The sequence below is a fragment of the Alligator sinensis genome, unplaced genomic scaffold, assembly GCF_000455745.1.
Source record: "Alligator sinensis unplaced genomic scaffold, ASM45574v1 scaffold301_1, whole genome shotgun sequence".
Lineage (NCBI taxonomy): Eukaryota > Metazoa > Chordata > Crocodylia > Alligatoridae > Alligator > Alligator sinensis.
In genome coordinates, this window is record NW_005842035.1 from 1,749,207 (window position 1) to 1,763,624 (window position 14,418).

At 52.9% G+C, this 14,418-nt stretch overlaps 1 protein-coding gene across 1 annotated transcript in view; it reads right to left on the reverse strand.

Moving 5' to 3' along the window:
• IQCG (IQ motif containing G) overlaps positions 1-14,418 on the reverse strand; it is a 29,391-nt gene that overhangs the window by 1,040 nt on the left and 13,933 nt on the right. Inside the window, exons 5-9 of the mRNA XM_025202750.1 lie at positions 11,906-11,987; positions 5,461-5,622; positions 4,690-4,764; positions 1,829-1,960; positions 901-1,002 (exon numbers count right to left, since the gene is read on the reverse strand). Coding sequence (XP_025058535.1) covers positions 901-1,002; positions 1,829-1,960; positions 4,690-4,764; positions 5,461-5,622; positions 11,906-11,987 — 553 coding nt within the window. The remainder of the gene's footprint in view (positions 1-900; positions 1,003-1,828; positions 1,961-4,689; positions 4,765-5,460; positions 5,623-11,905; positions 11,988-14,418) is intronic.

Genomic DNA, 14,418 nt, shown 5'->3' on the forward strand with positions numbered 1-14,418 from the left:
TTTGTAATGCACTGCCTAGAGCCAGGCTGTCACGTACTTGTGTGCAGCAGCGCGCCTGAGTTATGGCTGCCCACATGCCTGCGTGCACATGCGTGTGGCTGTCTGTGCCCATGCAGGTGTGCCCACATGTGTGGCTGCTCCGCTGCCTCGCTGGCCTCGGGTGCGTGCCATTGCATGTGGAGCTGCAGCAGCTTCACGTGGGAATTAGATGTGCAATCGCACGTGCATTCATGACACGGTAACGGCAGGGCGGGGCTTTGCACGTCAAGCTGCAGAGGCCCAGATTGCGACCGTCTCCCCTCCCGCAGGGTGTCCAGGAGGATGCACCCATTTTCCCCAAATAATTACCGCTTAACCATGCACACGGGAGACGCGAGCTCCCTGGAGCAAAGCCTCAGCAGGGCCCAGGGAAGAGTGTGCAAGTGGGAAGCCTCTGGGTCGTTTATCAGGCCCATGGCCGGGGATGGGGGTAGTGGGAGGGCAGGGGGGGCTTCACTGCCACCAGTTTCCACAGGACCTGCTTTAAAGCACCCACTGCCCCCAGTTGCCACGTGGACTCCTTTGGGCCTGGCCTGGGCACCGAGGCAATAAGTGCACTCCCCGGCATGGCTTATTCACAGGGACTACGCTGAAAACCCTTGGTGGCATCGCCCAAGCTGTGCAGACAGCTTGAGGGACCAAGGGCCTGGCCTGACTCCTAGGAGCTGCAGCCCGTTCCCTTGGAGTCCTTTCTTGTCCCCTCTCGCACTAGAGCTGGTACCGAGGTGGCAGTTCTACTGGAGATGGGGGAACGGATGGAGCACAGTCCTGCGAAGCCCCTCAGAGCAGAGCCCTTCGCAGCGGTTCCTGACCGATGGGGCCTCACGGCGCAGCATGGGGAGCACCGACTTCCCCTCTTACCTTCAAGACACTCTTGAGCTCCAAGGCATCCCTCTCCATCTTCTGCCTGGCTGCCTCCTTCTCCACCCGGTCTTCCAGGATGACTTGCTCGAACAGGCGGCACTGTGGAAGTGCACCGGGTGCGTCAAGGGCTCCCCAGGGCTGGCCTGGAGATCACCGTGCCTTTCTCCCTGGGTTCTCCACGTTCAGCCTTCCCCGGATCCGTAGTGCAATGTGGCTTGTCGCCACGCTCGGCATCCTGAGGCCCTGAGAGCCACTGCTTTAACTGGAAGCCTCCCCTCGCCCGCACGGTCTCCAGCCTCTGCTCTCAGGCTGCAGTGGGGGCATCTCGCGTGGCCCCATGGAGCAGGGGTGGGCAGGAAGCCGCCTCGCTGGAGACGTGACAAATGCTTGGGGGCCTGCTGGGGGGACTATCTCTGCTGTGGGTTTCCTGGGCATGGGGCGGGAGAAGGAGGGAGGTCACAGCACAGGGGACTTGTGTTCTCCAGCTCCCCAGTAGCACCTGGACGGCAGTGACTTCATCTTTACCCATCACCGGCTGCTGGTAGTTCCCAGTGCAAGCACGTGAGGATGTCGTGTGACCCCCCCCTTCCTGCCAAGGCATTTTGTGTCTCCCCGGGTGAGGCACAAGTGCGGGGGTTAGGTCTGTCCCTGCCCCTCACAGAGACCCTTCAGGTACCCTGGGTCCAAAATAGCCATGGAAAACTAACAAGTGGTATTCCTTGGCCAACGTCCCACAGCAACCAAGAGGTTCAGCCCCGTGGCTGTCCCCTGCATTCACCTGCCTGCTCTCTCCAGCGCCTTCAGGGCACCTCAGCTCTTCCCTTGCTGGCTTGACTGGAGAGAGCGAGGCTGGGGAAGGATCCAGGGCCCAGTCTGCGGGAAGAACGGGCGGTGAAACTCTCCGAGCAGCTTGCTGACGTCTTACCTGCCGGGCGAGGTCCTGCAGCATCGCTAAATTGTTGGCCTTGGAGGTTTTCAGAGCGTTTAGCTCCTGCTGTTTGGCTTCTGTGTCCTTCTCGTACTTCTCCATCCAGTACTCCAGCTTCTCTTCCAGCTTCTGTGTGGGAGACAAGCCGGCACTTAGCCTGGTGGCAGGACACGCAGGAATGAGGTTGGCCCAGGCTACCAGAAGCTTTGCCATCTGCGCTGTCCCTGACGTCACTCTTTGGTTACAAACAGATGTTGCATTTTTCCCGGGATAAACCGTTTTAGTCCCACGCAGCACAGTCGTTCAGGTGTCCGCTGTCCCGGGACAAGCCCTGAAAAGGTTCAGGGGATAGGAAGGGCTGACAGTTTGTCCCAGGACATCTCAGAGTGCATCTGAACCGTTATCCCAGGATGACATCATTGAATCAATGGCAGAAACGTGGCAGCGCTTTCAGCCACTCACATCATCCTTCCCAGCAGCAGGTAGCGTGTATAAGGCAATCCCGGGATGTTTCTGCTCCAGGACAAACACAGGCACAGCTTGTCCCGGGACAAATGCAGCATCTGTATCCAGCCTCAAGTTACACAAGACAGGGATGCCTCTGCGTGTCCCAAGGCTTCCAAAGACTGGGACGCCAGGACCAGCGTGGACCGGCCAGCGGCCTGCTCGTCCGCAGGATGGTCTCTTCTGCAAGTCAAGCCACGGGGTGGGGGTAGAGGGAGCGCGGATATGGGCCCTGCATTCTTGGCGCTGCACAATGGAAAACCACTAGACACTAGTCCAGGGGCGGGCAAAATGTGGCTTGTGGGCCAGGTGCAGCCTGCCAGGCCATCCCATCTGGCCCGCAGGGCCCCTAGAAACTTAGAAAATTAATATTTATCTGCCCCTGGCTGCCTGTCATGTGGCTCTTGATGGCTTGCCAAAACTCAGTAAGCGTCCCTCTGCCCAAAATAACTGCCCGCCCCTGCACTCGTTGAATACGTGGTGAACCTCAGTGCAGCAGCTCCCAAGCTCCTGGGCCACGGAAAAGCTCCTGTGGACCACCATGTGTCCTGCTCACCCGACTCGTGATTGGAAACACTGTGAAGGCTCTGGGGCTTGGTGTGATGCTTAAGCCCACTACAGACCACTTCTTGTGGCCTTGCGGATGGGCAGTCTGGCAACCACTGCCTGCGCACAGGCATCATCCCAGGCGCGGGTCCCGGAAGAACGTCCACCCCGTCTTCACCCTGACGACTGTGCCCTACAGCCCGTCCTTTGTGGGGGCAGAGCTGAGGCACCAGATCCCCAGTGACAAAGGTGACCCTCTTTAGACCTTGCAGCCAATTTCTGGGCATACCCCGAGCCCTCCAGGGATGAGATCCCAGGGGACGAGGTGTTCAGGCTAGTTCAGGACATGGATCACGTTGCAGGGCACAGACTGTTTCGTAGACAGGCGCCCTCATGGGCAATCGCACAGATCGCTTCCTTCCATTCAGAGTTGCAATAAAGCTTCATGGCGATGACCACAATCGCTGGCCTGAAAAAGTAACCTGAGGGAGGTGCTAGATGCTTTAAACTCTCTGGATTCCCGACCTAGCAGAGTCCCCAGAAGTTCCTTCAACGAGGAGCCTTCAGCTTCTGCCGCCTTAGGGAGGCCAAACACGTCCCCACCTGCAACTGGGCAGTCCCTTCCCTTGTAACATTTCTGCTGACTACATGTCAGAGAGCCAGCTACATGTCTGAGAGCCATCAGGCAAAATGATTTGGTCGCTCTGAATGTGTCGTTGCTGACTACTGAACCCCTTGGCCCTGCTTCTCCGCGAATGAAGGCAGCAGGTCTCTACGCAGACAACCCATCGCATGCTCGAATGCTAGGTCCCCTGCGGACGGTGCCCCAACCTGAAGGGGCGGAGAATTGGGAGTTCATTCCTGCAGCGTTGCCTTTCCTAAAATGTTCAAAGACATGAACTAAGCTGGGCCCTTGGATGGATTTGTGTCCTGACGGGACTAATAGTCCCTGCTTTACACACTGATGTTGTATGTCCTGCTGTGATCAGTGAATTGTGGAGAAGTGGGGCTGGAAGGGACCTCCGGAGGTCGCATCTAGTTCAGCCCCCCGTGTCTGTCTTTCTAAATAGGTTACATGGGAGACACTAACCTTATTAATGGGATTTGAAGGCAATGGGCTTTTAGTTGCAAGAAAGACCCTTTCAACGGTGGGAAACTTTATTCCTGACTCCACAATGACACGTGGATGCGACAGGTACATGCAGCCCACCTGGCAGTTACTGCTAATTGCCCGTTATCCTCTCTGCGGGGTGCGGTTCTTCTTAACAGACAGACCAGGAGGAAGCACAAATCAAGTGACGTAGATTTGTAGTTTCCTTCCTTGCCTATTCTGTGCCCAGCTTCCCCTGGCAGCCCCCGGGCCTGTGAAGCTGTCACCTGGATTTACTGCCCTGGACCTCGCTGCATCTGGACCTCGCTCTGTGGCTGTGCTGTTTGCAAGGGAAGCGCTTTACTGGAAGCGGAAGCCCAATTATCCAAACCTCTTGTGATGGGGGCGGGAGGGTCCATCCCATTCAGACAGACAAAACTGCCACGAACTCTGATCTGGGGACATTTCTGCAAATTTACAACAATCCAAAATCCAAGTCACCTGCGTTAATGATCTCTTACGGGCAAGATGTGCTCTGCTACAGTCACACACCAGTAATGTTGTATTTGCAAAACAGCAGCAGCCTTGAAGCTGCCAGAAGGCTAGATGGGGCCGAGCTGCGTTTCTTTGGGCACTAATTGCTGCCATGGGAATCGGCTGATCTGACATGTCTAAGCTGTGGCTTTAAGGGCTAATTACAATCATTTCAATCACTCACCATCTGCTGCTGCTTGAGGAAGTTTTCAATTTCCATGTGGGTTCTGACCTCCTCGTCGGTTTTGGTCCTCAGCATCTGCGATCAACCCAGACCGAACAGGTCGGCGGCTCTCTAGGCGCACGGGCACACGGTGCCAAGAGCCAAGCAGAGCCGATGACAAACTCCTGATTGCGGTGAACGAGAGGTCTTTCCCCGTGCACATGACTGATGGGGACGGGTTTTGTTTCCCAGCAAGAAGCCAACGGGGCTACAGGAATGTGTGGTATCCACGTACCAAAGAGCCCGTGCTGGTGGCCTTCCCAGGGTGAGGTGGCAGTGGGTGTGGAGGGATGGCCCTGCCATGGGTATGGAGAAGTGGTGTAGGGCTTCCCTGGATCTAGAGGTGAAGGGATTCATTGTGATGAAGGGTGGGAGCAGGGGGCTGTCATGCTGTGGTGGAGGGGTGGAGCGCATCGCAGCAGGACCCCTCTCCTCCAAACCAGCCACAGGCTTGCACTGGTGCCCTAGGAAACAAGGTTCAGGACCCCGTGCATATAATCAGCGTGGGGAATCCTTTTCCCGAGCGGTTTCGGCAGGATCCCAGCTGGAAAAGCTGCACTCTGCTCCGGGAAGCACAGGGTCCGGTCAGAGGGAGGGGGCATTTCCACTGCGCTGCAAAATGCCTCTTGGCTCTCCGGTGGCTGAACGTCAAGGTCAGGCAGGCCCCGCTTGGCCGGCTCCTTCCTGACTAGCTGGAGGTGCTCTATGGACCAACCGAAGGGGAGCACTTACCTCGATCTCACTGTACAGGTCGTTCTCCACATCGCCGCATTTCTTCTGGGTCTGGAAGACCTGGAGCTCCGTGTTCTTATTTATGTAGCGGCTCTCCATGTCTGTTTTGGCCTTCATCTCTTGAAGCTGGTCTTTGAGGTAGGCGATCATCTCGGTGCGGTTCTGAGGACAAGATCAAGAACTGTGGGGTCTAAGCCAGCTCCCAAGTTTCTGGAGCCTGCTACTGTGTGCCGACCTCACGTCTGCCATTCCACACGCGGCACAAAATACATCAAAATAAATTATCGGGTTGTGTTCAGCCTGATCTTCAAAGGGAAGCCTGATCTGTGATCAACCCTGTACCTGGCAGTGACTGGAAGGAGCTAGAGGTTGGAGAAAGAGTGGAGGCCTCTGTGGCCCCGATTCAGAAAGCTAATTGAGCACGTGCCAGACGACAGGCAGGAAGCCATCCCTTGACTTCAGTGATTTAAACTCAGTCCTGTGATGAAATAAGTGCTGGTGTTGGGGTCTGTGTCTGCGCAGGCTTGGGTCCGCCCCAGCCTCTATGCCTCTCTTTGCCCATCTGCGTCAAGGGGATGAAGCCACCGTCCCACAGGACTGAGGGTTTATTGCTGTAGTTTGCAAGGCGTGTTGGGTCCCTTGGGTGACAACGTTTCTCACTCTGTAGACACCTACAAAGCAAACATAAGACCAGGAGAAAACTGAACCTTGCTCTGCCCCCGTGGGCCCGTGCGGGTTGGAAGCAGTGCTCGCTCTGGAAATCTTACTGTGCTCACAGCACAGATTGTGTCACAAAGGTGTGCGGCCTGCGTGAGTTTGGGTGCCAAGCACCAGCCACGCAGTCCGCGAGCCACCAGCCCTTCCCTGCTTGCTTTTACACACAGTGGAGAGCTGAGCTTTCCAGCAGCGAGTCCTTCCCCAGAGCTCCCTGGGCCGTGTCTCTGAGCGTGGTACAAGACACGTGGACGCCCCTGGAAGGAAGCGAAGGGACGGGCTGACTCCATCAGCCTACTTTTGTGGAGTTTCTTTGACTTTGTTTCTCAGCTAGGAATGAGAAATCCAGGGCGGTAACTCGGAAGAAGTCTCTGCGATGTGAAAAGCGTGAGGCTCCATGCAAAGAACGGAAAGGCCGCGGAGCCCAGGCTGCAATTATGCGAGACCAAATCGAATGCATCTGGTTTTACTCCTCGGGCCACGTGCCTTTAATTACACCATCAGGGCCTTCCTGTTCGTTCGCTGTCACGTTGCAGCGGGTTTGACATTATTCAGCTTAAAGCTTGCGGCTGGCGATGAAAAGCCGGCGCGCCGGGACTGAAATGGTGTGAAGCTCACAGAAAGACATAGATCTTGTCTCTCCAGCACCATCGCATTCCCCAGCCGTGTCAACATGGAAACATGCCACAGGAGAAAAGCCGGTTCAATAGCACTGTGCTGAAAAGCCAGCGCCGCCTGAGTCATTTGAAAGGTTTCCTTTTAAGAAGAGCTTGGAACAGTCAAAGGGAAAATCCTTCCCCTCCCCAACAACGTTATGTCCCATTGGATATATTTAGGGGAGAGCAGGCTGTGTTTATAAAGGCTCGGGACAACGGAGGTGCCTGGAGGAGGATGTTTTTGTGGGTTGGAAAGTCCTGCGTCCACATTTTTTCAAGCTTTCCAAGCCCAAATATCAGTTAACCACCCAAATGGTCATATGACTCCAGACAAACTGCTTTCAAATGAGTGGAGCTGTGACCTATTTATGCCCCATTAGGCTTGTTTTTTTTCCTTCTTCGGCTTCCTTTGGTATGAAATAACGGAGGGGAGGGGGAGTTAGGATGGGGAGAGACTAGGCATATCCCATTTAGAAAAGAGAGGCTGAGGGGGGGACATGAGAAGGGTTTGCAAAATACTAAATGGTGAAGGGAAAGTCAAGAGGCTTTTATTCTTGACCGTCCCTCACAACACAAGGAGGAGGGGTCACAGCATGAAACAAGTAGGTGGTAAGTTTAAAGCTAACAAAGGCTGTTCTTTTTCATGCCACGTGGCATTAACAGCGTGGGACTCGTTGCCACCAGATGTGGTGGGAGCTGACAGTTCAGCCAGTCACCAAGGGGTTGGACACGTGCCTGGAGGAAAGGGGCATCGGTCACTATTGAGCACGGGAGCGAGGGGCATGGCCTCTGAATCGGACCTTCGGTGCTGGAGGCTGCAAGGGAGAGAGGAACAGGGGAGAAAACCCTGCTCAGCCCCAGGTCGCTCTCCCTTCCAGCCTCTGCTCCCTGCCCCCATGTGCTGCAGGAGACCAGGCAAGATGCTGTGCCCCAGTCGGTGGCAGTTCTGATGCTCCCAGCAGACAGACCCTGGAGCTGGTGGCATGGCTGCCTCACCCACGCTGCCCTCCGGTGTCGCAAGGGATTCAGGAGTGAGTGAGGGAGGTGGTGGGTGCTCTAGTGGAAAAATGCAGCTTGCAGACAGATGGGATGGGATAGCAAAGCTGCACAGGGACCCTGAGGATGGATGTAGGGTGAGACAGTGACCTACGTGGCTTCTTCCTTAATGCTCTACTATAAACCCAGAAAATAGTCTGAAGCCAAGGGGTTCAGCTGAGATGGGCTGAACTGCCATTTCTCCTGTATCTGTTCCTTGGACATTGTGTTGTGTTCCTGGCCCACGACCAGCCCACGGTGCTGCAAAGGATCTTGGTGTCCGGGATGCTGGTAGTGAACGGGGAGGCTCTTCCTGCCTGCGAGAGCCAGCCTCGGAGCAGTGCTTGCGAGGGGAAGCGGGTGGGAGGGTGGTTGGGTCAACACATATTTATCTTGATTTATAAGAGCTCGGGGTCCATCTGGAACTCTGTGTGCTTCATAATGAGTGGAATAAATCCCTGGGCTGTTCATTTGGGATGACTTCAGCTCCAAAGCTGCCAGACCTAAGATGCAGGCTCATGGAGCACATGTCCAAAATAATCACTCATCGGACTGAGGACGGTGCCAAAACCTCTGACACTGCCTGACGGGACCTCCCCAGGCCACTGCAAGTCTTAGTCACCCTGCTCCTAGACGTCAGGTCGGGGATCTGTCTCCCGCTGGTGTCCGGGGCCGTGCACTGCGTGACTTGACTCAGTAGGAGATGACCTGCAGGTCCAGGCATTTTGATTTATAGCTGGTTTAAGTGCCCACCCACCATCACTTAGAGCACAGCTGGTGGCAAACAGAAGAGTAGTAGCCAACCCTCTATGGAGCCTGCCAGCCAGCAGGACCAGTACACTCCCGCCAGCCAGTAGGACCAGTACACTCCCTACCCATTTGTACCCATAGCGTGGCAGACCCAAGCAGGTTCCAGGACAACATGAACTGCAGATGCAGCCAGGTCAGATGGTGGCTCACGTCCCAGAGGACTGTCTTTAATCAGCTCAGGCCATCCAGGTTCCGTCACTGAGAAGGCCCCAGTGTGGCCTGGTCGGCTCTGGCAAAGACCCTTGCAGGTCTAAGGAAATGGCCAGTTCCTACAGCAAAGCCGGCAGAGCTCATGAGAGCTGGGTAATTCTCATTATCTGCCATCCCTTTTAGAAAAGGGGGATTGAATCCAAATGAATACTGCTACCATGTTAAGACTAAGCAGTTTCAATTGCAGGGAACAGTCCAACAGAGCCCTTGGGACTGTAGGGAGGGGTATTATCCCCAGCCTTCCACCTTCTGCTCTAAATGCAGGCACGTTGCTATGACTTTACCTTCTCCGCCATCAGCCCGCAGCAGTGCGTGCACCTTTAGAAAACGCCACAAAACACTCCACCGCACACGTTTCTCCCCCAGGGCAAGGCTGGGTGACAGATGTGAGTCATGTTCCATAGCGCGCAATGGCAGGACCCACGTACAAGGGTTATAAGTGCCTATCTAGAATGCATCCAAATAAAACCTGTGGATGCAAGCTGTGTTAACATGTGCAACCTACCCTCTGCTAATTGTTGTATAATGTGCACCATAAAGCTTCCACGATGCATACAGCCCCTGGGCTAATGGCATAGCTGGCACTTTATATTTCCTGATGTGTTGTGATTAAGCATAACCTGTACATTACTTTGGCATTCAATAATTAACGGGCATAATCTGGATAGAGTACTGCCACTCAAACATGGCAAACTTAGCAAGCGGCTGTTTTTGAAGGCTGCTATGTAACATCGGCAGTCGTTGCAGCTAAGGTGCTGTAATTGCTAGAAATGAGCTGAAATCGCCGAGGACGGTGGTGTGCAAACCAAAGGAGTACAACAGAGGTGGGTTACTGTCAACACCGTAATTCGTGTCATGTTAACAGCTCCAAACAAACGCGTCCAAGGGCTACACCTGGAGCAATGAATGTGTTTTCCTCGCTCCATGATGATATTTGCTCGCTTTTGTTTTCTCTTCCCCTTCAACAACCGAGAATGGAGCCTGCCATATGGGTTTTAGTCGTTAGACCCTCCTATTGTCACTGCTCGATGTGCTCCATAATCAACATGTTTTAAATTAGTTGGAAAGGTGCCAAATTATGCAAGTCTCTGTAAAGCTGCCTGTTGGAAATCCCCCGGCGAAATGAATAGAAATGATTCTCCCATGGGTGATATAATGGCTGAGGTTATTTCTGGCACTGGGAGGAAAGCAGGATGTGAAAGCAGTTCTGTCTTAATTTGTTAGCCAAGGCAAAATCAGTAAGAAACTTGGGAAGAGGATTTCAAGCCGGAAAAAATACCAGAACTAGCAAAGAGCCGACATAGCGAAGGTGCTAAAGGAAGAGAAGGCAAAGTTGGAGGAGAGGTGATCGTCTCAGTAACTGCAAAAGGTTTAATAAAGCCAAGAAGGAAGCAAGTCCCAAGAGCCTGGCAGCTGCTGCTTGGAGCTATGACAAGCACAGAACAGAGCAGACATGTTGGGCTTTGTGAGCACAGACTTTGGCACCGGATCCAGATAAGAGCAGCTGGTTTTCTACTCGTGCGTTTTGGAGTGGCTACCCCTTAGGCCGGGGAAGTGCCCGGAGTGGTGCCTGCCATTCCCCGCAGGACATCCAAACCTGCACTGGCTGGGACACTGTGCAAAAGGGAACAGGCAAACTATAATCTTCCAGGAGCTGCCACATTGCCTGAGGCTGACTGAAACAACCAGCTCATGTCGACAGGTCAGAAGGCTTTAGGCTCTTCTGTTTTGTCCCTTCAGGCCCAGAAACAGGCTCCAGTCCCAATTCCAGTGGTAGCAGATAAATATAGACCAAGCCACATAACTCCCTTTTTCAGACCTGACTATGCCCTCAAAATCCTATAGTTGCACTGCCAAGCTGAAAACATTGAAATCCTCTAGAAAATCCTCGCCCTTCATGGTCTTGCCAAGCTTTTGTGCTCCTCCAATTATCCTTTTCACCTCCTGCTTTGCTAATTATTTGCTTCTTTCAGCATTGCTGCCACCATCCTCCTCTTTGGGAATTCCTGGTTCTTTCTCTGGTGTCCTCCTTTTCTTCCCCCTACACAACCCAACTTCATCTGTCCCTGTGCCTCTGCTAGCACTTCCCATGCTGGGAAATGTACTTTCCCACTCCAGCATGTCTTTCTGCTCCCTGATGCTACTTCTGGAGGTTTTGCTTTTCTTCAGATTTAAATATGGCTATAACCAAGCCAATCTTGCAATCATGGTGGCATTTTCAATGTCTCTTCCTCGTCCATGCTGTCACTAAGTCAGTTTTCTGCAACTTCAATGGAAAAGTAGCTCTTCCTCAACATGGCCATGGCCAACTGATTTCCAAGCTTGTCTACTACAGCATCCTTCCCTCCAGACTCAGCTACATTGTCGAGAGTACCGTGACCACTTAGCCACTCCGCTGCTTCACTCTTTTATTTGGATCTATCTGCCGTCTCCTCCTCCCCTACTGAAACAATCACCAGATTCTTGCCTTCGAGACCCACTTTGACCCTGCTTCTGCCCCATGTCTGCTTGTTTCTTATCATGTTCTCTTCACCCCATCGGTGACGTCAGCCTCATCACTGCATTTCCATCTTGCTTTCTCTTCCATGGCAGCCCCTGTGCCTGGACAGCCCTTCCTCACAGCTTCACGATCTCCACTGAACTCCTTGGAAACCCACCCAGTTCTTCAAACACTGCTCCCTGTCAGTCCCATCCCAATCACCAGCCCCTCCAAGTCCCCCCATGCATTCTCATCTGATCTTTGTCTTTGTACTGCACGCTCCCAGAGCTTCTAGCCATACAGCCCTGGTCAGTGCTTGCAAACTAATCAGCAACTGTTCAATACCCAGCACAGCGATGCTGTATCTGCCCTCACTCTTCTGTTTCTACTTGTACCAGAAATTAATTTCCGGCCTTGTAACATGTGCACTCGCATCCTTTTCCCAGGGACTCGGGAGCTGCCAGGGATGGGAGATCTGAATCTGGGCACGCTCGTTAACACGCTTCCTCTCTGGCATTTGGCGTGTCTCAAGTGCTCTCACCTGAAGCTCTAACTCCATTTCTTTCTTGACTTCTTGCAGCTGCTTCTGGAGGGATTTCATCTCCTTCCTTCCTTTCTCCTCCCTAGAGGAAAAAGAAAAGGAGGAAAAAAACAATCTCTTAGATGCAGCCAGAGAGATAAGGGTTAACTATTTATCTAGAAAGGGAATTTCCTGCTGTCTTCTGCACTATTGAACACCTTACAGGACACTGCTCTGATTATCCTGCCTGCTCGGAGACCCGTACAGTCGATGCCGTAGGCAGGCAGCTCTGCACGCCTCTCTGGTACCCTGGCTCACTGGGAACAAGCATTTATTTTATCCATTTTAAGCTTCAGGGGGGCTACACATCTGACAGGCAGGAGCTGGAATACCACTGCAGCACAGATGACTTGGTTAACAAATCCATAGTGAAGCAATATGACGTTCTTGTTCTAATTCTGATTGGGAGAATTAAGCAAAAACCCACCGTCTCGTCAGGACCCATGTGGACTTGAGAGAGACTCAGTTTATATGCTTGAAAGGGTGGAAGCACTTTACTGTTTTCAGCCCAGATGCCTGGCCCTAACTGGCAAATTACACAGAGTTTAGGTTTTATGTGAAGGTCTGTTTTTAAGGGTGAGCTTTAAAACCATCTACATATTAAAAAAAAAAAAGCAAATACAAAAAACAGGTCTGTTTAAATTTTCAAATCGGTAAGGGGTACGTACAAAGACCACAAGTTACAAAAACGTTTACCCTTGAAAACAAAGTTCTTGAAGCTTTTCATCTATCCCCGAATTGTTATGGACTGGGATTTTGAATAGACTTCCTCAAGCTTTCTACTCTACCTTTAGAAACCAGAGAACAATAGAAGAATAGGACGTCTGCCACGGCCAATGGTTTTTGAGCTCACATTTCCCTTGCCTGTTTCATTCCTGATTTTTTTTCCCAAAGGATTTATGCTTATAATCTATTATCAGTACAGTGCCATGATGGTGTATGGCACTTGATAAATTAATTAGCATGACAAGATCTTGCCCTAGGAGCTTATGGTCTCATACAGGCTGTTAGCATCTGGGTGAATGTGATAAATTAGGAGGTCCTAATAATGAATTCCATTCTTACTGCAGGCTGAAGCTGCTTTTAGACTCGTGGGTTGATTGTTAAAACCAGACGAGTTTTATTGAAAATCACAGAAGCGTCGCTCCAAAGCATGCGTATGCGGTGAAGTCACCTATAGCAGTGATTATTAGACACAAGTGATGGGGTGGACTATAAAGTGAGGTGCCCTTTTCAAATTCAGTAATTCGTCCATTCATTTTCAGTGTGACGCACTAGCTGGTTACGCCACAGGCAAGTCCCACTATTCATTTCTCCCTCTGTCCCCTGCACCGGTAAGTAGACGAGATCTCTCCATTTCTGAAACATGGAACAGCTGTTTCGGGCAGCAGGCGAAATTATACACTTCCCCTCTAAATCCTGCCTACCCCAGGGATCAGCCCCGCTTACAGCTATACAGCAAGTCCCTAGGGTGGAGAAGTCAAGCTGTGATATGCCGTTGAAGCACTCAGCTTTGCTTGAAATCAAGGTAAGCTTCACCCATGCAAAATGTAGGTTGGGCTGTCTATGCCAGTGGTCTCCAACCTTTTTAAGTAGATCACCTTTGGCTTTTAAAAGCAACCAAGATCTACCATGCATCACTGCCACCACCCCCCAACCCCCCTGGCCCAGCAGGTAAGTCTGTGGGGAGGGAAAGGGAGGGCAGACTGAGGCAGAGAGAGAAAAAATTATTTGGGGGTGCGCCTCCCCATCAGGTAAGTCCCATCTGGCCGGGGCCCCACTCAGCTTACCCCTGCTCCTGCCTCTGCGGCACTGTCCCTCACCGCAGGGGCCTCAATCTAGCCCCATCCCTCCCCAATGGACTGAGCTGCTGGGCTAGGGTGCACGTGTGCATGCACGCAGGCACTCAGCCCCCCACCCCAGGCTTAGATCAACTCCAAGACACTCTGAGATCTACCGCAAGAGGCTCCGAGATCTACCGGTGGATCAAGATCTACTGCTTGGTGACCACTGGTCTACGCTCTGGGAGGTGCTAGCTTGGAGGCAGCTTGGTAGCACTTGGAGGAAAGGGGCTGTGGAACGGCAGAAGATTCCCCCTTGGTGGGACCTTCCCCCTTCTGTGATGGCTGCCACACCCAGCCCTCCCACACCAGTAGTGTAACTATGGGCAGGCAATGGGGGTGCCCGCCCCAGGGGCCTATTGTGATGGGGTCTATGGAAGGAGTCACTGCTATCTGCCTAGGGCACAGGAACTGCTTGTCATGTCTCTATCTAGTACTGAAGCTGGAGCCCCAGAGTCAGAGCTCTGCACCTGGAGCTGCAGCAAACTCGTTCTGTGCAGGCTGGATGCAGAAGAGCGCTTGTAACATGGGAAGGGAAGGAGTGGACGTGGCGGGGGCGAGGGCTAGAAGGACCAGAAGAAGCACTACGCCTCATCTTTCACTGCTGCAAGGTTGTCTATAGGCCTGGGGCTT